At 35.4% G+C, this 23,689-nt stretch overlaps 2 protein-coding genes across 2 annotated transcripts in view; both read left to right on the top strand.

Annotated features, from left to right (window-relative positions):
• Nucleotides 1-22,964, top strand: part of LOC114325604 (uncharacterized) — a 242,432-nt gene extending 219,468 nt beyond the window's left edge. The window contains exons 6-9 of the mRNA XM_028273707.2: nt 7,700-7,932; nt 7,990-8,136; nt 8,214-8,581; nt 8,794-22,964. Of these exons, the coding sequence (XP_028129508.2) occupies nt 7,700-7,932; nt 7,990-8,136; nt 8,214-8,581; nt 8,794-9,263 (1,218 nt within the window). The 3' untranslated portion in view covers nt 9,264-22,964. The remainder of the gene's footprint in view (nt 1-7,699; nt 7,933-7,989; nt 8,137-8,213; nt 8,582-8,793) is intronic.
• Nucleotides 1-23,689, top strand: part of LOC114325602 (heat shock protein 70 A1-like) — a 517,012-nt gene that overhangs the window by 326,999 nt on the left and 166,324 nt on the right. The window lies entirely within an intron of this gene.

Here is a 23,689-nt window from a genome sequence, read left to right as displayed (position 1 = left end):
CATGTATAAAAAGAGTATTGGATTGGATGCGTCGAGGTGAGAGACCTAGTTGGCAAAACATTAGTGCATGTAGTCCGGAAGTCAAGGCCTACTGGAGCCAATGGAATTGCCTGATACTAAAAGATGATCTTCTGTACAGAACCTTTGAGAACGATGATGGTACAGAATCTAAGCTTCAGTTGATTGTACCTAAAAGTAAAGTGTCAGAAGTATTGCGTCAGTTGCATGACGGTACATCAGGTGGACACTTTGGTATTACGAAGACTCTGCAAAAGGTTCGAGAACGGTTCTATTGGGTGAACTGTAAAGATGATGTAAGAAGATGGTGCCGGAAATGTGAACTGTGTGCATCCGGTAATGGTCCAGTTGGTAAAAAGAGAGCACCCATGAGACAGTACAATGTTGGAAGTCCTATGGAAAGAGTAGCAATCGACATTGCAGGTCCATTTCCAGAAACCGATGCTGGAAATAAATACATTCTGGTAGCCATGGACTATTTTACGAAATGGACCGAGGCCTATGCATTACCGAATCAAGAAGCTGCTACCGTTGCAGAGGTACTTGTTAAAGAATTCTTCAGCCGATTTGGTGTTCCCTTGGAGATCCACTCCGACCAAGGGCGAAACTTTGAGTCAGCTCTTTTCCAAAACGTTTGTAAATTGATTGGTGCCAATAAGACCAGAACAACACCCCTGCATCCTCAATCAGATGGAATGGTCGAGAGGATGAACCGAACGATGGGTAAACACTTGTCCAAAGTTGTATCTGAACATCAGCGAGATTGGGACCAACACATTCATTTATTCCTGATGGCCTACCGCTCGGCCGTGAATGAAACTACAGGTCAAACACCAACCTGCCTGATGTTGGGTCGTGAAGTTCGTTTGCCCTGCGACCTAGAGTTTGGCTGCAGACCTTCCGAGGAATATGTTGCAGGCGAAGAATACGTAGACCGCCTGAAGTTACGAATGAACAACATTCATGAACTTGCCCGACAACACATCCAGATAGCCAGTGACAGAATGAAAGATCAATATGATTCTCGCTGCAAGAATGAAAGCTTCGAAGTAGGTGATCTTGTCTGGCTTTATAATCCACAACGTCGTCGAGGCCTGTGTCCTAAACTGCAAAGACAATGGGAAGGTCCGTATGAAGTTAAGAAGAAAATAAATGACGTAATATACAGAATTAAGAAGTTACCAAACGGTAAACCAAAAGTTATTCACATAAATCGTCTTGCACCATATGCTGGCTCAAATGAAACAGAGGAAGCCCGAGTCCTCCAACAGGAGATGAAAGATGCACCACAGCCAAGTTTTAAGGAATTTATGTCAAATTACGCAGAAAGAAAGAGTGCTAGATTCGGCGTGACCACAGAAGTTCAGCAAGATCTGTTTGGTGTTCCAGAAAACGTCTCTCTAGCCCACTGTGTTGCACAAGACCTCGAGATGACTAAAGGAATCTCGTCCGTATTCAATAGAAAGTTCGGCCGCCTGGACGAGTTAAGGAATCAACAACCTAAAATTGGAAGAGTATTGCTATTGGAAGATGGTCCTCGATCTTTGCTGTATATAGTGACCAGGAAGTCTTATACGGACACGCCAAGCTACGAGAACATATGGCGTGCTCTAACTAATTTGAAGAAAATGGTCTGTAATTATGACATCAAAGATTTGGCTTTACCAAAAATTGGCCATGCAGTAGAAAATCTGGATTGGAAGATTGTGAGAAGCATGCTGGAAGTGATCTTCAGAGAAACTGGCGTACGGATTACTGTGTGTTGCATGAACCCGAAGATGTCATACCCTTCAAAGACAGTAGACTGTTACTTCTTTTCTAGGGGTGTATGCAGAGCTGGAGAATCCTGTAGATTCCGCCATCCTGGGCCATCTAGAGTTGCTGATCGGGACGCTCAGATCTTAAGAGGGGAGCAGTGTAACAAAATAATTATTGACCTACCCTCGTATACCAGCTCCCGTCTCCGCACAGACAGAACACTATCGATGTTTCGAGATACGCCGATGCAGCGCCGATGACGTGCAAGCGGTCACATGGACATAGCTGGAGATATATAGATATTTCTGGAATATCTGTATCGCATATATAAATAGGACATATTTGTAAATAGAGTTAGTCTTAAGCTAAAGTTTGTAAAGTAAACTTGTATAAATAAATAATAAAGTCGTATATAAATACGAACCGTTAGTTTTATTGTAATTATAAGTAATTACAATAGTCACGTTACAATACGTTTTGTCTATCGGTTGTCTGACAATCTGGCGTCGTGTCCCGCCCAATCCCACTTGAGCGACGCGATTCTTTCGACGGCGTCCGTTGTTTTTGTTCTACGACGTATTTCTTCGTTTGGGATTCGATACCTCAGGGAGACACCCAACATCTGGCGCTCCATAGCCCTCTGAGTTATGCGAATCTTGTTCACTACCTTTTTTGTGAGTGTTAATGTTTCCGCTCCATAAGTGAGTACAGGCAATACACACTGGTCAAAGATTTTCCTTTTCAGGCATATAGGTAAGTCCGATTTAAATACATAGCTCAGTTTACCAAACGCTGCCCAGGCTAATCCTATGCGACGTGGGAGCTCGCACGTCCGGTTATCTCTTCCCAACCGGATATCAACAACAATATTAGGATTTAACACCAGATTAGTCATTATTTGCGTCTTGTTGATATTAATCTTTAGTCCGACCTCTAAGGAAGCCTGATATAACGTGTTCAACATTATTATTGCATCATCCATACGATCGGCTATAAGGACGATGTCATCTGCGAATCTCAAATGACTGAGCTTCTCTCCATTTATATTGATACCATATTCGTTCAGATCTGCCTTCTTAAAAGTTAAGTGTGTTCTAAAAGGGTTGTAAACAGCTTTGGTGAGATGGTGTCTCCTTGCCGTACTCCTCGCTGCATACAGAATTTATTAGTTTGTTGATCACAGAGTCTTACGCTAGCCGTTGCATTGTGGTAGATGTATTTTATCATGTTAGTGTAGCGATGGTCTATTCGGCATTCTGTCAATGCTTTTAACATTTTCTGCTGGTTTATGGTATCGAACGCTTTCTCGTAGTCCACGAATATCAGTGCCAATGGTTTGTTGTATTCCGCCGACTTCTCTATCAAGTTTTTTATTACCAGTAAGTGGTCGTTAGTGCTATATCCGGATCTAAACCCAGCTTTTTCTCTAGGCTGATAGAAGTCTAACTTAGCCTACAGTCTTTTTTTGATAATTTTTGTTGTCCAGAAACTCTACCGACAAACGAAGACAGGAGATGCCTCAGATAATTTGAAGACAATTTAACCCAATTCACCTAGTCCGAAAATGCTTCTAAAGGGTGCTAGAGCTCTTTGAAGATTGCGTCATGAAATTAGTTTTTCTTAAATACCTCCAGAACGCTTCTATTTAGAAAAACGAAAATTGGTGTGCCTGTTTACTTTCCAGAAATGAATCGATTCCATCCATTGCTAATTTCTAGTACCGGTCATAGGCGTCCGTTTTGGGTAGAGCAACGGGTATTTTATCGCATAACTTTTTTGTCCTTAACTTTTATGCATTTTTGACACCGGAACATTAAATTGTGAGGTATTCTAGTACTAAAAGGTACTCTTGCTTTAAGTCGGTAAGACACACCGTTTTCTAGAACAATTGATTTGAAAGTTTTTCGTTTTTGGAATTTGAAAAAAAATTGAAAGAACTTTTCAACAAAAAACGAAGTATTTTACCAACATAAAGTAAGAGTAACTTTTAGTACTCGAATACCTCAGAATTTAATAATCTAGTGTCAAAAATGCTCAAAAATTCAAGACAAAAAAAGTTATGCTATAAAATAACTGTTGACCTACCCAAAACGGAAGCCTATGACCAGTACTAGAAATTCGCAATTAATGAAATCGATTTACCTCTGGAATATAAATAAATGTACCAGTTCTCGTTTTTCTAAACAGTTTTTTTTTATTTTTTTTTTAATTCAAAAAGCGAAAAATTTTCAAATCGATTTTTCTGGAACACGGTATGTCCTACCGATTTAAATCAAGAGTACCTTTTGGTACTAGAATACTTCACAATTTAATAATCCAATGTTATAAATGCATAAAAGTTAAAGATAAAAAAGTTATGCGATAAAATAACCGTTGCCCTACCCAAAACGGACAGCTATGATCGGTAGGTACTAGAAATTTGAAATGGATGGATTGGATTTATATCTTGAAGATAAATACGCGTACCAATTTTTGTTTTTCTAAATAGAAGCGTTCTGGAGGTATTTAAGAAAAACTAATTACAAGACGCCATCTTCAAAGAGCTCTAGCTCGCTTAGGAAGCATTTTTGGACTAAGTGAATTGGGTTAAATTATCTTAAAATTATCTGAAGAATATCCTGTCTTCGTTTGTCGGTAGAGTTTCTGGGCACCCTGTATATGTGTGATAGCAGACTGATAGGACGGTAGTTTTTTAGATCTGTTATGTCACCTTTCTTGTGCAATAAAACAATGTCTGCATTGTTCCATTGGGAAGGGGTTTTTCCTTGGTAAATGCATTCGGTGAAAAGTTTGGCCAAAACCTGGATAATTTTATTTCCACCTTGTTTGATTGCCTCGGTCACTACTCCGTCATCGCCAGGGGATTTATTATTTTTCATTTCTGAAAGTGTCTTTTAAACTTCGTATGGTGATACTTCTGGCATTAATTCTGATCCCTGGTTTGTGATTTTGGGAAGGGGCTGATCTTGCCTTGCGGTGGTGCTCTCATACATTTCGCGATAAAACGATTCGACAACCTTAAGGATTTCGGTTGTATCCGTAGCAATGTTGTTGTCTTTGTTTCTTATTCTGTACATATTTTTGTTGCCAATGTTATTCGTATTTCGCCGCAAAACTTTTAAACTTTTGTTTTCTTGAATTATTTGAGATATTTCTCTTGTAGTGTTTTCTTTTATATCTTTTCGGATTGATCGGTGGATATCTTTATTTAATTTCCTCAGTGTTGTGTAGTTGGAGTCGTATTTTTCCGTCAGTTGTCTTCTTTTACTTAGTAACTCTTTGGTATTTTGGCTTAGTTTTTCTTTATGGGTCACGACCGTCGGGCAGCACTCCCTTTCGTTTTCTTTTAGTGCCTTCGTAATGAGATTATTTGCTAGTTCGATGTCTTCTATTTCGTTTTCTAAGTCTTGTATATGTTTGTTTAGTCTATCTTCATAGAGGTCATTGTTTTCTGGGGGAATCCATTTCTTCTTTCGTGTTTTGAAGATCATCTTTGTTCTTTCCACTTAGCTGCAGTACTCTGTATTTACTGTGCCTCATAACGTGACCCAAGTATTCCAACTTTGTTTTCTTTATAGTTATTCCTACCTCTCTCTCTCTTTACCTATCCGGCGTAGTACCTCCTCGTTGGTCACGTGCTCGGTCCATGATATACGTAATATAGGTCGGTAAGGTTACATTTCGAAGACCTCTACTTTTTTCTTTAATTTTGCGGTCACTGTCCACGCCTCCATTCCATATAACAAAACCGGTAATACATAACACTTCAGAAGTCGGATTTTGAGAGGTAGTGTGTAGTGATGTTGATTATAGTTACTTTCGAGTATTCGTTACAAATCGTTACTTTTGTATAAAGTAATCATTTACAGTATTCGTTACTATGATTACTTTTGTTACTTTTATATGTGAGTACCAGTAATCATATCGAGAATCTTATTTCTCAGTAGGTAGGTAGATATTTTGTATAAAGTAATCATTTACAGTATTCGTTACTTTGATTACTATGATTACTTTTGTATTTGAGTACCGGTAATCATATCGAGAATCGTATTTCTCAGTAGGTAGGTATTTTGTATAAAGTAATCATTTACAGTATTCGTTACTTTGATTACTATGATTACTTTTGTATTTGAGTACCGCGCGGTAATATCTAGAATCGTATTTCTCAGTAGGTAGCTATTTTGTATAGGTATTCCGATAGAACAACGACCTTCACCGATCTGCTGAAGGGATAAAAATGATTTGATTATTATGATTACTTTTGTTACTTTTGCATTTGAGTACCGGTAATCATATCGAGAATCGTATTTCTCAGTAGGTAGGTTTGTATAGGTATTCCGATATAACAACGACCTTCACCAATCTGTTTAAGGGATAAAAATGATTTGATTACTATGATTACTTTTGTTACTTTTGCATTTGAGTACCGGTAATCATATCGAGAATCGTATTTCTCAGTAGGTAAGTATTTTGTATATCATCATTATCATCATTATTAAGATCTAAGCTGCTGAAAAGACAATCTAAATTAAGACTGTACATGTCAATTATTCGTCCAGTTGTTACATATGGGAGTGAAACATGGACTCTACATCACCGAGAAATAAATAAATTGCTGATATTTGAAAGGAAAGTCCTCAGAATGATATTTGGTCCTCAAAGAGATGAATTGACAGGAGAGTGGAGAAGGCGCCTCAATGCTGAATTGGTGATTCTGTGTGATACTGAAAACATCGACAGACATATAAATGCTAACGGGATAAGATGGACAGGTCATGTAGTAAGATCACAGGAAGACAGAGCGCTAAAGACAGTGTTCTTCGAGAGACCAGACGGTAGAAGATCAGTGGGCCGTCCCAGAAAAAGATGGAAGGATGATGTTAAAACCGATCTATCTAGGATTGGGGTACAACAATGGCAAATCGAAGCGCAAGATCGCAGACGATGGAGGGCCATAGTGGATGCAGCGAAGACTCACCCCGAGTTGTAAAGCCAGTCAAGAAGAAGTATTTTGTATAGGTATTCCGATATAATAACGACCTTCACGAAGTACGAAGTAATCAGAGTAATCAAAGTAGATACAATAGTCGTTACTCGCTCTGTTACGATTGGTACGAACTAATCAGAGTAATCAAAGTAATCAAAGTAAATATAATAGTCGTTACTCGCTCTGATACGATTGGTACGAAGTAATCAGAGTAATCAAAGTAATCAAAGTAGATACAATAGTCGTTACTCGCTCTAATACGATTGGTATGAAGTAACGAAGTAATCAAAGTAATCAAAGTAGATACAATAATCGTTACTAGCTCTGATACGATTGGTACGAAGTAACGAAGTAATCAGAGTAATCAAAGTAACGATTTGCCTCTCTGTATAGTAAGCGTTACTTTCGGTAAATTCGTAAGTAACGAGTACTTTGTAACGAATAGTTACTTTTTCAACATCACTAGTAGGGTGAGGCTGTTAGAGGTGAAAATTTTCTTCATGCTAATGAACGACGCCATTGCTTTTTCTATTCTTATACGTATTTCCTTCGCTTGATCCCAACTTGAATTAACTGTTGTTCCTAAGTAGACATACGATTTCACGTGTTTAATTCTTTGATTGTCTAATATCAGTTGTCTAGGTCGTTGTTGGGTTTTGCTTACTAACATCCATGTTGTGTTTGTGATGTGCACTTGTTTTTTGTATCTTACTCATTAGGCAACTCAGTTCCATCATGCTACTCGCTAGAATCACAGTATCATCAGTTCAACGCAGAGAGAAATTAACTAATGGATTTCTGTTCGGTCTTTTATACTGTAGGAAACGGTACAAGAACATGTGTTGAGGAATACATGGGCAAAATCTAGACGAAAAGTGTATATTATCGTCAGAGATGTGCTGTATGTACATCGATCAACGTTTTTTTGTTTTACAGATTCTTGCAACACTTCCTGCAATGCGTTGGGCTGAACCAGTAAGCCAACTAGTCCTTCAGCTCACAGATGCTTGTCATCTATATCACCGACAACATTTCTCAGCGGTATTAGGTTGTCAGTACTTAGTAGGACTCGATGCTGGTTTAGGATTTGGTGTTTGCCAGATCGAGGACCAAATGTTATCTGCAGCCAAGAATCTGGGCGTCGAACAAGCATGTCGCAGTTATGCCAGGTGAAAACGTGAATTTCTTAATGGTGTCTAAATGTATATAGTTTGTTTTTGTTTTAGATGTTGCAAAATGTTGGATCAGAAATGGACCAGGCCATTTGCTGATATGTTAAATAAGGTTAAATTGCAGCTAGAACAATGCCTTGTTGGGCAAGCTGATAGACTGATCAGGAGTCATGCTTGGCTGAGACTGGATACTGCCTTAAGGTAAGTGTCACACATCTTAATTTCTGTCTCCTTGGACAAAGAAGGCCTATAAGTAATACATTCATATCTGTTCACAGAACTCGCATAAAAGAACTTACCCCGCACCTCGAACCCACTAGTCGACTGCCCCGAGCAACGATGTTCCGCAATAAAAAGCCCCCCAACCAAAAACCAAACGTCCAAAGCCCTGCCTTAAGCTCGTCCGACTCCTCGCGCAATTCCAGCCCCGGAATGAACCAACAGAACCGTTTGAATGGCACCAACGGTAGTCCCTCCCTTCGAAGAAGCCTTCTCCTAGCCGCCAAGGCTCCCCAAGTCCCTCCGAGTCCCTCCATACACCGAAGAAGTACCTTAACCCAGCCGACGGCTGCCAGTGCTGCGAAATCGACGAAGGGGCCCATCAAGGCAGTGCCAAGGGCTGGTGTGAGCAGAGATAGGAATGGAGGTAAGTTTCTTTAAAATGAGTTGGCTTCTAGCTCTGGTCCGACCCGGTTCAGTTATCTAGATTAGGTCTTCTTCTCCTTCATGTACCATGTCCTTTCACAACGATGGTTACCATCATAGCCATCTTAATTTTATGCACTGCCGCCCTAAATAGCATGCTTGTATCAATACTATGCCATCTATTTATTAAAATATATTTCTGTCAATTTTTAGCAGTTAACATTAAACCACCGCTTCAAGCACCCGTTCCCAAACCTGTTACCTCAAAGAAATCCTCAACGACTGTCTCTAGGAACACCAGCTTAGGAAAGAAAGACGCCCCATCGTCCCTGGCCACCAAAAGACCTGACAGCAGGTCCAGCTCACCTCTAAAGAGCGACAGCCTCGCTAGCTCACCCAGAAAAATCGACAGCAGAGTGACGTCACCCATCAAAGCGACCGTTCGCAGCCCATCACCTCTAAAAAACGCCGGTACATCGCCTAGAAGAGTGACGAAGAGCACGCAGGCTGCAAAGCCTGTACAGACGTCGAAGACTGCGCAGGCGGCGAAAACTGCGCAGGCTTCGAAAGCTGCGCAGGCGTCGAAAGCTGCGCAGGTGTCGAATCCTGTACCTGCTCCGGTCATGCAGAGGTCGAGCACGTTTTTGAAAGAAGAGCCAACGGTGATTGGTAAGGTTTTGTAATTAGAATTTCTAATAGGCGGGGTTTTGCAGAAAGTCGTTTTCAAGGCCTTGGTTTGGAGCTATTATGTAATATTAAAGTAGTTTTTTGAGGAATATATAAATATTAAAATAAAATATTTTGTAGGATGATATAGATATATAACAATGTTCTTAACGAGGGCCGAACATTTGTGAGGTTATGTTTTAATTGATATTATCATATAATATGATTTATTACGAAACAATCTAAAATTATGGGAGTGCGAAGTGGATAAGAGTCTTCCATCATATAAGGGAAGGCAACACAGGATTGTAGAGTTCGAGGAGGATCATATTGTGACGGGCATTACAGTCGCGACTCAATTCATTTGCGCTATTTGGGCCCAAATGACCTATAAAAGCTCATTTGGGAGCCCTTATAGCAATAATATAATTGGGAGCAATAATATACAGAGTGGCATAAATATACTTATTCGTAGCTCTTGCCGCTAGTTCCAAAAATGAAAAAAAAAACATTTTTCTCACGTTCTATATAACTAAAATAATTGATGTTTCGTAATTGGCACAAAACAAATTATCCAAATGTACAGTAATTCACTTGATTTTTTATAGAATACCACGCCCCTTCGTCTTGGATTCGTTACATAATCACATAAACAGTTATTAATTGAATTAGCATCAATTTTCTGCCAAATTACCCGTGATTGCCTTAATTAATATTGCTAATTAACTTCCTCGAGAGTAAAAACACTTAATTACTTATGAATTTTTATGAGTTAGCACTTGTACGTATAATACGCGCAGAACTACTATCGTCTGACGTCATCAATGCAATTGTACTATATAATCATCAATAATTGTAGGTTTTTGCGACCGCTATTTTATAAGGGTATAATTATATTCGGGGTTTATAGCAGCGAGCTACAACTGAATCAGACAAATACATACTAGGGTGGTTCGATAAGTACTTCACTTAGCCTCCAAAAGAAAAACGAAAATTTTGGAAACACGGTGATCTATTTCTGAACATAGTTTCTTTTTAGCTCGATACACTTGAGCCGTGCTCCAACTTCTTTAACCAGCCTGACCAACCAGTCTGCAAAGTAGAGGCTTCCATGGAGGAGATGAGACTTCCATTCGACTTAAATTTCTGACTTCGAGTGACTTTTTCATGTTTGGAAATAAAAAAAAGTCTTCAGGACCAAATCTGGAGAATATGGTGGATGGGACAGCAGTTCGTACCCCAATTCTACCAATTTAGCCATGGCACCGGCGGAGGTGTAAGCCGGTGCGTTGTCATCGTGGAAGAGCATTTTTTCTTTTTTCCCCAATTGGCACTGTTTTTTTGTACAATGGTGTGAGTTTTTATTAAATCTCACCCCACCGTGGCAAAAAGGGTTTAATTATTACCTTTTGCCTAATTGGACATAGGTAAATATTTTAGGACCACCCCTTTACGTCCCCCAAATCAGAGAATGTCCTTCGATTATACAAAACAGTGAACTTTTAGGAGAACTGGTTCTAAGATTTAATTTGGTCGGGTTTTATAGTTACTAATTAACACGATATGAAGGGTTGTGCACACGAGAAATAAAAGTGATAAGTGAACAAAACATTTATTAACAACAACGAGTTTAACAAATGCACGGAATTAACGATTAATTGTCTTAGTAGCGAAAGCGAGAGAGTATTATACACATTAGGTGCCGTCTTAAAATTTAGAGTGCGAGGTAATTATTGCGAGCGGGAGAACAACAGAGAAAACACACGAACTAGTCGCCTTGGACCCTCAGAGGGGACTGCTCGTTCTATTCAAAATCACTGCAATAATATCTTAATTTACACTTTTCTGTCTGAAAAGGGGACACACACATGTTTTTCTTAGTTCGCAAGTCAGATGCCTCTTCTAATAGCAACCACATGTGCGTTATCTTTTGTGCTAACGCTAACACTCAAGTTTTCAGAGAAATAATTCTTTCAAACACAATACAGATTGTCCCAACAGGTTTACAAGAGAGATTTACAAAAATGCAAATTAATTTAACTGTTGTTTTCACAACATGCAATTCGGCGTGGAATCAGCCCAATAATGCTGCATAGTAAAGCCCTGTGGCCGTTTTGCCTTTCCAGGAAGTTGATATATATCCCATCTTGTGAATCCCAGAAAACGGTGGCAATCACCTTTCCGGCCGATAAGACAGTTTTGTCGCCTTCGGAGCGTGTTCGCGGGGTGGCGTCCACTGTATCGACTGTTCATTGGTCTCTGGCGTGTCCTAGTGGATCAGGAAACATAGGATAGTTATGAAACAACGTAGAAACTCCTTCGGACTACGCTCGAACAGCCTAAGGTGGTCTCTTGGTTGCGGTTATTATCCTATCTGAGAAAACGCGGCAAAAGATCCAGAGGAAGATGTCCAGTACGATGGTCGGAGAAAGGACATGACTATTTACTCATTCTCCGAAGCAAAACAATACGCACAGGAGAGAGATAATTGGCGATTGGAGAAAATCAAATTACATCCCAGCAAACAGGTTTGAGCCCAGTTACGTGATAATTACGTTAAATTTACGGCAAATTTCAACGAATACGTAACTCGGAGATTTATGACGGGAAAAAAACGTATTTCAGTGCCAAATCATTCACCAATATATTTTTGATTCCTTTATACATGTTTGACATTAGAATAATATAAAATCATAATGACGAATATTGTACATGTTTTTTATCATAGGTGTGAATGTCGGTTACATCGCAAAGGTACGTTTATTTCACGTAATAATCACGAAACAGAAATAACTTCCTTTGGTTAAATTTTGAGAAATATTTTTGAAAACAAAATTTTACAACGGTGTTGGTTAAATACGTATAGCTTGAATTTTACTCCCTGTATTTTATGGACGTCGAAAAATTAGATGTATTCCACGTAAAGTAATGTAAATAATACAATATTTAAACAAAAAGTTTATGATTTCGCTTTTAAAATCATTTAGCATAACTATTTCAATCCAACCTTGATTTGAAGCTATTTTTGCTATTTTTTTTTTCTTTAAAAATATCACAGCTAAAATGATGTCGAGTCTAATTTTCAAATCGCGCGCGGTGATGACGTACTACCAAGCCTTTCTCCTCCTTTAAATACTATCACGTGACCACGATACGTGATTAACATAGTTGGTTCGAAAACTAAATTAATCGATTTATCGAATAATAGATACGTTTCGATAGGATTATTTTTTTATATTATTCTGGTATTGAAATAGATTTTTAGTAAGACCAATTAGGTAATAGCAGAAGAAATTTAAAAACAAAAAGAAAATATGTAATACTAATTTAAAGTAAGTAGAATAGTTTAACTGTAATTTAAAAATAATCGATTTTTATAATCGATGAGCATAACCTCTAATTCTCTAATATCAGCTTCTCACATTTCTCCTCACAACAAAAAGTGAAAGTGAAACGTGAAGAGCTTTATTTCCCTCGTTTTATTTTAGGCGGGTTTATTTATAATAATGCCTTTCGTATTAACGTTTACCTCACTGCTCGAGGGTTGAAGTGTCGTCAAAATAAAAAGTGACCTGTGTTGTGTTTTGTGTTGGCAAATTTTTTAATGCGTCTTTAGGTCGGTAGCATTTTTGGTTCATTATCTTGTATAATAATTATACAAGACAAATGTTTTAAAGTCTCTAAATTCTACTAAATAAATACATTGTTAATACTTTATAGGCTTGTTTTATTTATGTCATATGAGGATAATAATTACATGATTAGTAAGTTAATTAAGGTCGAATTATTTACGTGAACCGAAAGATATGTTGATCAACACGTATTTGCAACGTGAATTTCCCGAAACATTTTATTGGTATTTAAGGTGAATAACACGTCTATTGAAGACGAGTTATTCACGTAATTTAAAGACGTATTTTCAATGTGACATTCCAACCAAATTTTCACGTGAAATTCACGTAAGCAATTTACGTATATTGGTGACAAATGTACCACAAATTCACGTAATTAACACGTCGGTCTGTTTGCTGGGATGACGCCACGAAGGAGAAAATATAGAGAAGGACACACACTGTTTATGTATGTTGACTCATAGTTTTTGAATTTTGCTCGTGATCGTGATTTTCTGTTCACTGCACCTTTTCTTGTCTTTATGCTGCTTGCTGTGTATATTTTTTATTAGTAACTACTATTTTTCGAGTTTGCGTTGTAGTGCAGGTAAGCGATGAGGGAGCGGGTGTAAATATAATCTACTTATGATCTTCTTCGGGTATCTGTGCCAATTCTACTATACAGTAAGCACCACGCTACTAGATACATGGGTAGGTACCTAATAGCTATGCTTATGGGCTAATCCGGTCCGTTCTCAGATGTGACTTTCATGTTTATCATGTTACTGTCAAGAAACTATCCAAAATATTTGTTTTTCCAAAAAAAATACAATAAATAATATAATAGTATTGTTACTCTACTTTAAAATAACTTAACTTAACTGTCACTAGACATAAAAGTAAACAGTGCAATAAGTGAACGGTCCAGCATGTATTAGCTCAATGGTCCCGTGTGTCTAGTAGCGTGGCGATTGCTGTATATAAATGATAGTATCAGTTAAAATAAAAAAATCGTTTCGTACTTTCTGCAAAGGTCTAGCCCTAGCCTAATAGTCTGTACATTCCTAGTCCCTTATTTTTATTTGATCTCGTTAGGATGTAGATCGTAGATCATAATATTTGTGATATTTGTTTTAAAAGTTTTAAATTGTAAAAAGTACACGAGCTTTTATACGTCGTGCTAAAGAGAGTGTCGAGTAATTTTTGGACAAACACGACATTTGGCCATTTGCGGTTCACTTTGCCGTATTCTCCACATATAAAAGAAAAAGAGGCAATAATGTAAACAACATGTTTTCTCCACATATAGAAGAGGCAATAATGTAAACAAAATTGTATGGATCTTAAAATCTTAATAAATTTTTCATTCAACACAACATACAGTTATCTTTAAAACGGTCCTGTGACGAGGCCGGTGTTATGGTGATATTTACATTGTTGTCAGATCTTCCGTTTTTCTGAAAATCTAATGAATTTCTTTATTTCAAATAGATCAGCCTGTATATTTTTTGGCTTTGGAAGTCCTTAAGAAATACTGATTATTTTTCATGTACCTAATGTTCCCTATAGCGACACGCTTCATTTATTATTTTTTTAATTGTTAATGTTACATATTAACTTTTCTCAAAACGAAAGAATACGTCTCATGTTAAATTCACATGTGTTTTTCGTTCCTAAAATACAAAACCAGATTGTATAAAATTAATGTCTTTTTCAAGGAAACACAAATTGCCAGATTGGCCACGCTCTTTATGTCAACTTCTTAAAAACTACAGAAAGGTTCTCAGCTTTTAAAACGCCAGATTTAGTAATTTATCGCCTTTTCTAGCCACATGGTAGAACCGCATACATGAAGACATAATAGTGTTGTGGTCTCGGTCAGTATCGACACAGCGGGCACGCAGCGCAGTTACACCCTCGCTAAAATACCAAACCCTTACGAGATATAAACGAAGCACGCTTGTTTACCCAAAATAAATAAATATATTACTCTTCGTTGTTTTACACTTACTTTAATTTCATAATTATTGTTTCCGTAAACCACCAACAGAACATTCCCTATACATAAATGCCATAATTTCGAAGTGATTGCTACATTTACATATCTTCGCAGAGTTAACATAATACATTAAATGAATAAATTCGTTTAATTTAAATAATGTTCAATAATTTATATCCTAACAATATCATAACAAGATCTATGTCAATAAGTTAGTAAACTATTTCAGTTTCCTTCAATAAAAAAGGGACCACTTGTTTTGTCGCTTATTATTCCAGTCCTTACATTAAGTTTTTCTGGATACTGTGTGTGGCATTCACGCATCCAACGAGGATTCTTACGTGGCCAGTATCTATAATTATGCCGATTTAAGTTTCCATTCTTACGGACTTCGAAAGACAAAAATATACAGGGAGATTTATTTGAAATAAGAAAGTTCATTAGATGTCCAGAAAAACTGAAGATCTGACAACAATGTAAATATGTAAAATGCAATTGAAGCGTCCCATACTTAAAACACACTGTATTTTAGTGTCCAATGTGTTTGTTGTATGTTCAAAAATACTCTTAACCTCAAGGCACCAAACTATGTAACTTAAAATCCTTTATGGTAAGGTGGAAAATATTTATAAGCCATATTTCCAAAAACGTCATAGCTAACATTTTAGTTCGTTTTTAAATCGGTAGATTTACTAAAAACATTTTTGTGGCAGAACAGATTTGGTTTATTTATTCATAGATAAGACATACACTTTTAGATCTTAATTTTTTAATAGAATTTATCGTTTTTTGTGTTTTTGTATTGATATTTTATGATGAATGTAAATCATAAAGCAGACACACATTTTTTTAGTAACGTTTTTTTAATGATTTGTGATATTTTGGTTTTAAATGCACAGTTGTAACCATAGACATTATAATACCTAGATCACTATTTTACCAGTGAATTCAAATTAAACAATGCAGTTTTCTTCTCCTATAGTGGTTTATAAATTAAGGGGCTATCCTAGTGTAAAAGTACGAAATTCATATACTTTTTTGGGAATTTCTAAAATAAAAAGTACTGTACATACCAATTGTTTTGAAAATTTGCATGAGCATTTATTATAAAAAGAAGTAATGTAAAAAATTTTCATAAAAAAATATTTAAAATTAAACAATTTATGCGCCATCTACTAGCACCGTCAAAATAAAAACATGGTTCCACTGCTGCAGTGATTGGGATTAATAGAGATCCTGAAACATAAAATTTCAAAGTTATTATTGAAATACAAGTTATTTTCTATACCATCAACTAGGGGTCTTTTAATCGGATAAAAAATGTCAATTTGTCGGTTTTTGAAATTATTGAAAATGTTTTAACTAATTTAAAAAAAAAAAGAATGTGTGTGTACTTTGTACGCACGTAAGAAGTTATACTTCTATTATATGATTATATGATTATAAACGAAATTAATATACTTTTTATTTATATTTTATTTAAATATTAAATTAATTTATACTTAATACTTCTCAAACATTTTTATTAAAACAGTGCCAAAAATTAAAATAATAAAAAAATAAAACACACACAAACACATTAAAAATGCCACAAATGATTTCTGAACATTAATTGTCGGAAAAATTTTTAACTAAATACGTATTTTCTGAAAATAAAATTATATAATAAATATACTTACAATCATAAAATGTATAAAAAAAAATAAAAAAATAAAAGTTTCTATTGGGATTCGAACCAACTTACCACGCGGCTGGTATTTGCGTTGTATTGGGATTCACCCGCATTAAAACTGCACCACAGAGGCAGCTTGTCATTATGTGCGAAGATCGTCTAACTAAACAGATTAACCTTTTGACATTTTTAACTTATGTAAATCAAATTATTTTGATTTTGAATTGAAATGATTTAGAATTGAAAAAATACAACAAAACATAGGGTAAGAAGACAATATATTAGGTGAATATTGATATAAATTTTGATGGTAATCAAATTATGTAAAAAAAAGTATTACATACTACTTATGTATTTTGGTAGGTTCAAGGTAGGTATCGGAGCCCGTATAACGACTAATACATTTCGCAATCACTTGCGTCGTGCAAAGTGGCTATGTTCAAATATCATAACAAAATTTGATCAACTATTTATAAAACACTTACCAGTGAAAGATTCTTTAGCTTTGAATAAGCGAGATCTGCGGCACTCATACTAGGCACAGTTTGATGAGCTTTCACATTGGCATGCAACAATCATCTCTTCTATGTAAATAAGTCCAAAAATATAATATGAAAACTATTTAAAAAGGCAGTATAACCATTAACTAACTTTTTGTTTGTTGTTTCTCTTCCTACAAATTTTAAAACGCAACAAGCATACATTATAACCAAACGCAGTCCCACAGCTGCCATATTGGATAATTTTTGTCATGTCATTTGAACATCCAATCAGAACAAAGTTATAATGCGCATGCGCCCGGTCGCTAGGTTTTCCCATATAAAATTTCACCGTCATTACGCCCGTAAAGAAGTATAACTTCAAAAATTCAACACTTTGTCATTGTTCCAAATTTTAATATTTTTCAAAAATCCTAGTTAATGGTATAAGAAATATATTTCAATAATCACTTTGAAATTTTACGTTTCAGGATCTCAATTAATCCCAATCACTGCAGCAGTAGAGCCATGTTTTTATTTTGACGGTGCCAGTAGATGGCGCATAAATTGTTTAATTTTCAATATTTTTTTATGAAAATTGTTTTACATGCACTTCTTTTTATATAGTCGGTTCGCTAAACTCAGACGCAACTGGCTAGATATTTTAGTCGATAATTTTTTTGTTTTTTGCCAATTTTGCAAAATTTGGCAAAATTACTAACTATTTAGTGATTATTGACTATTTAGTAATTATTTTTTGCCAATTTTACTAAAATTGGCAAAATTACAGACTAAAATATCTAGAAAGTTGCGTCTGAGTTTAGCGAACAGACTATAATAAACGCTCGTGCAAATTTTCAAAACAATAGGTAGGTACAGTACTTCTTATTTTAGAAATTCCCAAAAAAGTATAATATACTTTTTTGGGAATTCAAATTATGAATTTCGTACTTTTGCACTAGGGTAGCCCCTTAAATTGATAGCTAAAAATTTCTTCTTTTTTAGTTTTATTATACTATGTATGAAGATGCAGGTTCACTTTTTAGAAACTATAGTGAGCGATATGAGATATAATATATACAGTGATGAGCGTGCTAATAACCGGCAAAATAGCGCAAAAGATGGAAAACATATTAAATTGTGAGATAAAAAGAAATAAAACTAGTAGAGTTGTTAAATTTAGCGATAGTAACATTTAATGATTAATTATTTATATGGGAAATAAGCCACAATTAAAATGAAAAAAATAATTTTATTAACGTTTCGACGCCCAAATCGGGTGCCGTTGTCAAAATACAAAATATTACTAAAATAAACTAAAGTGTTGTTGCTAAGCAAAAAAAATTCTTCTAATAATTTATTTAATCTCACTCATTTATATTGGCAATTCAGACATATATTATACATTTTAAAGTAGAAGACTTTAAAATGATATTGCCAATATTTATGAGTTGCGTTCCTGGGACGACTTACTGAAAGATAGTTCATTCGATTACATGAAATTAACCCCAACTCAAGAATATCCGTCATAAAAAATTATAGCATGTGATATGTCTTTAAAAAGACAACCAAATGCAACGACAGTAAAATTCTCGCGTTAGAGACTTCATAGTAAATCACAAGGGAAAACCAGGAAAAACCCTGTGATAAATAAATAAATAAATGTCGAAACGTTAATAAAATTATTTTTTTCATTTTAATTGTGGCTTATTTCCCATATAAATAATTAATCATAAAAATGCCACAAGGAAATAGCTTCAGAACAACAGTAACATTTAAATTGACATTATATTGATTGTTTCCCACCTTTAGATGTATCAGAGGAGAATGTCAACTAAAACTGTCACTGTGATAGTGGCATTTCTCAAATTCGTTCGATACGTCTAAAGGTGGGAAACAATCAATATAATGTCAATCTATAAGTTACTATCGCTAAATTTAACACCTCCACTAGGTTCATCTCTTTTTATCTCACAACTTAATATGTTTTCCATCTTTTGCGTTATTTTGCCGGTTATTAGTACGCTCATCACTGTATTATAGCATAGTTCCCCGTCAGTAACAAGTTTTATTACTTGGAATATAAGTTAGGGATTTCTAGGGGAAATTAAAGCTCCAGTCTAGGGTGATTCTGAAATTTCATCTGGCAACCCTGGCGCGCAGGCTAGGTATTGTATTAAATGTTTATGGTTATCACAGTATGTTATGTAACCTAACCTAACCTAGAATGTTGCTGTTATCAAATTATTTCACGTGATTTAATTCATTACTTTTCGTAACTATTTTACCCTTAAGAGGGTATGGTTTGAAATCAACATTTCAAGCGCTTTTATGGTTTTTTTTTAAACTATGGTAGAATAATTTTATTTTTAAATGAAATAACCATATTCAGTACGATTCAAAAAACATTTAAAAAAATGTCAAGGCAAAATAATGAAAAATAAGCCAAAGGAGGAAAATTTTTACAGACACCCAAAATTAACGATTTTTGAGTTTTTGGTATTACTCAGAAGTCAAAATAACGAAATTTTTTGTAAAATCAATATATTTATTATTGTTAAACAAAAAATAAACATAAAACCAAAAATTTCTAGACAGTGTTACCTCACGAAATGTCTAAAGAAAATGTATGCAAAATTTTAAGTGGGCCGGTCAAGTAGTTTTTGAGTTACAATGTCAACCGCCGTTGAAAAAATCTTTTTTGTCTGTCAAATCGTAAAGTGATACACACCGGCATATGATTTTGAATCGCGGCGTAATTTACAAAAGAGCGCGTAGCTGCTACAAAGTGAGTCAAAGGTAGGGACATTAAACATGCTGCATTCCGGAAATTTTGCTCCAATCAATCTGAAATTTTCAGAGAGTATTCTTGAAGTTATGTACTTTCATTTAAAATATTAAAAAATCTAAAATTTTCAAACCATACCACTCTTCAAAATAGTAATACGATTAAATAGTAAAATACATAGTTAATAAGCTGAGATGGCAAATACAAAACAGAATCATTTTACTTCAATTATAAAGATAAACAAACTCAACCTCAGAAGTATTCGTTGGTTTTGTATAAACGCCTTTAATATACCCATTGTGATTTCTTAAAAACATACTTCCACTGATTTTGAGACTTTTATGCCTGGTTGCACCAACAAATCTTAAGCTCCAGCTTAGCCCAGCTCAGCTTATACATAGATAGGGCCGTTTTAAGCCTCACTTACTTTGCACCATAATTTTCGATTCTTATTGATCCAATTCACGTGGCAATCCATTGTGACAAGTTGAAAATTGATCTAAGACTCAATGGTGTAACGTGTATGTTTCGTAAGCTTAAGATATATTATGTTGGTGCAACCAGGCATTAAATACCCTCAGTTATATTAAGTGTAATACTGGTACCAAAGCAGTACCCAATATAAAAAAGTTTTCGAAAGACATTTTTTAATATAAATATGTTTAATTATTATGAAGATATTTATAAGAATTTTGCAATCGATAATGAATAAGAGTAATAAGATATTTGTGTATATAAAATTATTTATAACCGATTGGTACTGTGTTTATGTTGAGCGTTGGTGTACTGGTTCTTTTATCGACAAATTTTGACCATTTTGCGATATGTAATGCTAAGCTATTGATTCATAAACTACTGTTTTCTTAAAAAACTAAAAACAAATAAATATAAATTGTAAAATTCCCTCATCTTCCTTAGTCTCAGCATCCGTTATGGCTTGCCAATTGTAGAAGCCTCGGAGGTGTTACCAGAGAAGGTTCCCATTGTTTTCAATCTGGTAGGATGTAGAGTAACATCTTTTGATGATGTTTTATGTGCTATTAGATTGAAAACTTACTTTTTTGCTAGCAGTTGCCGCTAAGGCATCCCTGTCATTGCGTTCGTCGCAATCCGTGACTGCACGCCGGGGTTTGTCCTAGTTGGGTCAGAGAGAGCAGCATATGTGCCTCCTGATGAGAGACTAATAAGTTTCGAAACCGGTAGAGGTGCTTGCTGCACTCTCTGATTGAACTGGAATAATGATGCGGCTGTAGTTTCGTGTTGCAACGAAATTGAAAATGGTTATTCATTTTTGATTTACTGTTTTCTTCTTCTTCTTTAAGTGCCTTGTCGTGGTGCTCACTCCATAACACTGGTGGAGGTTCCAAAGCCAGGATGTTTTTCTGCGTCCGGGGCCGCGCTTTACCTCTATCTTTCCTCATCACGTGGGCAACGTACTCTAGTTTTCTTCGTTTTATGATATTCAGTACTTCTTTCTTTGTTTAGTCGCTGCATTACCGCTTGATTTGTTACTCTGTTCATCCACGATATCCTCAATATTCTGCGGTAAGCCCGCATTTCAAAAGCCTCAATCCTTTTACACATTGTTTCCGTGAGGGTCCATGATTCCATTCCAAAGAACAAACTGGTGAAGGCATAGCAGCGCAATAAGCGTATTCATAGCGTAATTTTAAGCCCTGTTGGTTAGTACCTTTTGCATTTTCCTCAATGATGTTCTCGCTTGCTCTATTCTGCACAGCTTTTTTTATTTCATTCTAATATATTGGTCCTTCGATCCGAAAATCGAAAATGATGATCAAGAACTGAAAAATAATGCCAAAACCGAAACAAACAGATATGGCAAACAATTTGGACGGAAACCTGAAATGGACGAACCAGATGTGGGCAAAAAAAGCAATCTGGAAAAATAAAATAAATTATAGAAACCTACAGAGATAAGAGATATGACAATTTAATTGTTTAATAATGAATTGGTCATATTGTTCGATCAAAACTATTATTTATAAAAATTTGTCGGTAAAAGAACGTTTTATTTGATTTATTTTTGTGTGATAAAACGAAAAATTATTTCTATTTTTTATTTATAGGGCAAGCTTATGCAATAATGTTGTCATTATTTAAAAATGTGCCTAAAATATTAAGGAACCGGGGACCTTTTTTGTAAAATGTTTTTTGTTGGTAAAAAAAGGATATCTTGAATAAAACTTGATGTTTACAGGATGGTCTATTCAAAAAAATTTAAAAACAAGTAAACTGACTTATATTTGCGGTATTTTGGTTGCGTTTCCTAGACACCTTTGCATCAATTTCTAGAAGGGAAAAATATATAAAAAACGACATAACAAGAATTGGTTAAGTCAAATAAAAGTGTTGTAAAAAGAAGAGAGAGAGAGAAACAAAGGGAAAGGGTATAAAGAACGACATAACAAGGAGTTGTTAAGTCAAATGAAGGTGTGGTAGAAGGAAACAAGCCAAAAATGTGTAAAGAACTGCATAACAAGAAGTGGTCAAGTCAAACAAAAGTGTGGAGAAAAGGGGGAGAGAAGAACAAGGGAAAATGTGTATAGAATGATATAATAAGTGGTTAAGTCAAATAAAAGTGAGGGAGAATGAAAAGAGGGAAACAAGGCGAAATGTGAAAACAACGACCTAATAAAGAAGTGGTTAATTCAAATAAAAGTGTGAACGAAGGAAGAAAGAAAGAAACAGTGCATATAAGAGAAAACCCAGCAAAAATCCGTAGTAGAAATGGTATTTTAGATCACAATATACTTACAGTTGTAAGGATTTTTAACTAAACAGATTTTTGAATTCATTTTGAGTTGATTATTTCCCTTTTATATATATCTTCCTTGGACAAGCTGGTTAAAACGGGACAGTGTTGCCCTTTCAATGTATACTAATGCTATCCTGTAAACATCACTTTATTCTATTGTTTTGTAATAGTCGTTACAATATTTTAACAAAACTTTTTCTTGCATTTAATATTATTTGATTATATAAGCTTTTCTATCACCATTGTTTAGCCATATTTTTATTAAACAGACGTATCAAGGTCTCATTATTTCTTGTCGTACAAGATGATTAAACGATTCGTATTCATTGGAATTCTTTATAAAAAAATTCTGATGTTTTGTTTGTTGTACAGTCAATAAATTGAATATTTTTATTTTTGAGTTTTACTTGAATATCCTTTGTACAGTATTCAGTCTGAAATCAAATTTCAGCGAACAATATCAGATATCATTAGAGGTGTGAAGCAAGGAGATCAAATCTCTTCCACCAATTTAACCTATAGCCCGATCAAAGAACAATCCGACCCCAAAAAAATAAAGGGTAATCAAGCTTTTGGAAGGAATAAGCAATTACTCAGGTCCAAAAACATCAGCAGACAAACAAAAATCAGAATGTATAAGACACTGATCAGACCAGTTATCACGTATGCAATGGAAACCACGCCGCTGACAAAAGATGAATAGAATCTAAGAACAGTAGAAAGAAAATTAGATCAATATTGGGGCCAAAAAGAACAAGCGACAGAAACAAAAATGAAGACCAATAAAGAAATTCAACAAGAAATGGGAGACCTTAGCAAGATATATAAAAGCAAGACGACTAGAATGGACAGGCCACATAATGAGAAGAGCACCCACAGAAATGATAAAAAGAATCAAGAACTGGACGCCTCTGGAACCAAGAAAAAGAGAAAGGCCCAGATTAAGATGGTGGAATCAGATCTGATAGAGCAAGACATAAAAATAAAAGACTGGAAGACAAGATGCAGCAAACAGAAAAGATTAGAAATACATAGCCAACGCTGCAAAGACACATATATGTAGATCTATAAGAAATAATCCACCTGGAGAAAAATGATTACTATATGTCCCGGTACTG

This window comes from Diabrotica virgifera, chromosome 9 (assembly GCF_917563875.1).
Source record: "Diabrotica virgifera virgifera chromosome 9, PGI_DIABVI_V3a".
NCBI classification, from domain to species: domain Eukaryota; kingdom Metazoa; phylum Arthropoda; class Insecta; order Coleoptera; family Chrysomelidae; genus Diabrotica; species Diabrotica virgifera.
The sequence above is the reverse complement of the archived record's forward strand: the minus strand, read 5'-3'. Positions and strand labels throughout refer to the sequence as shown.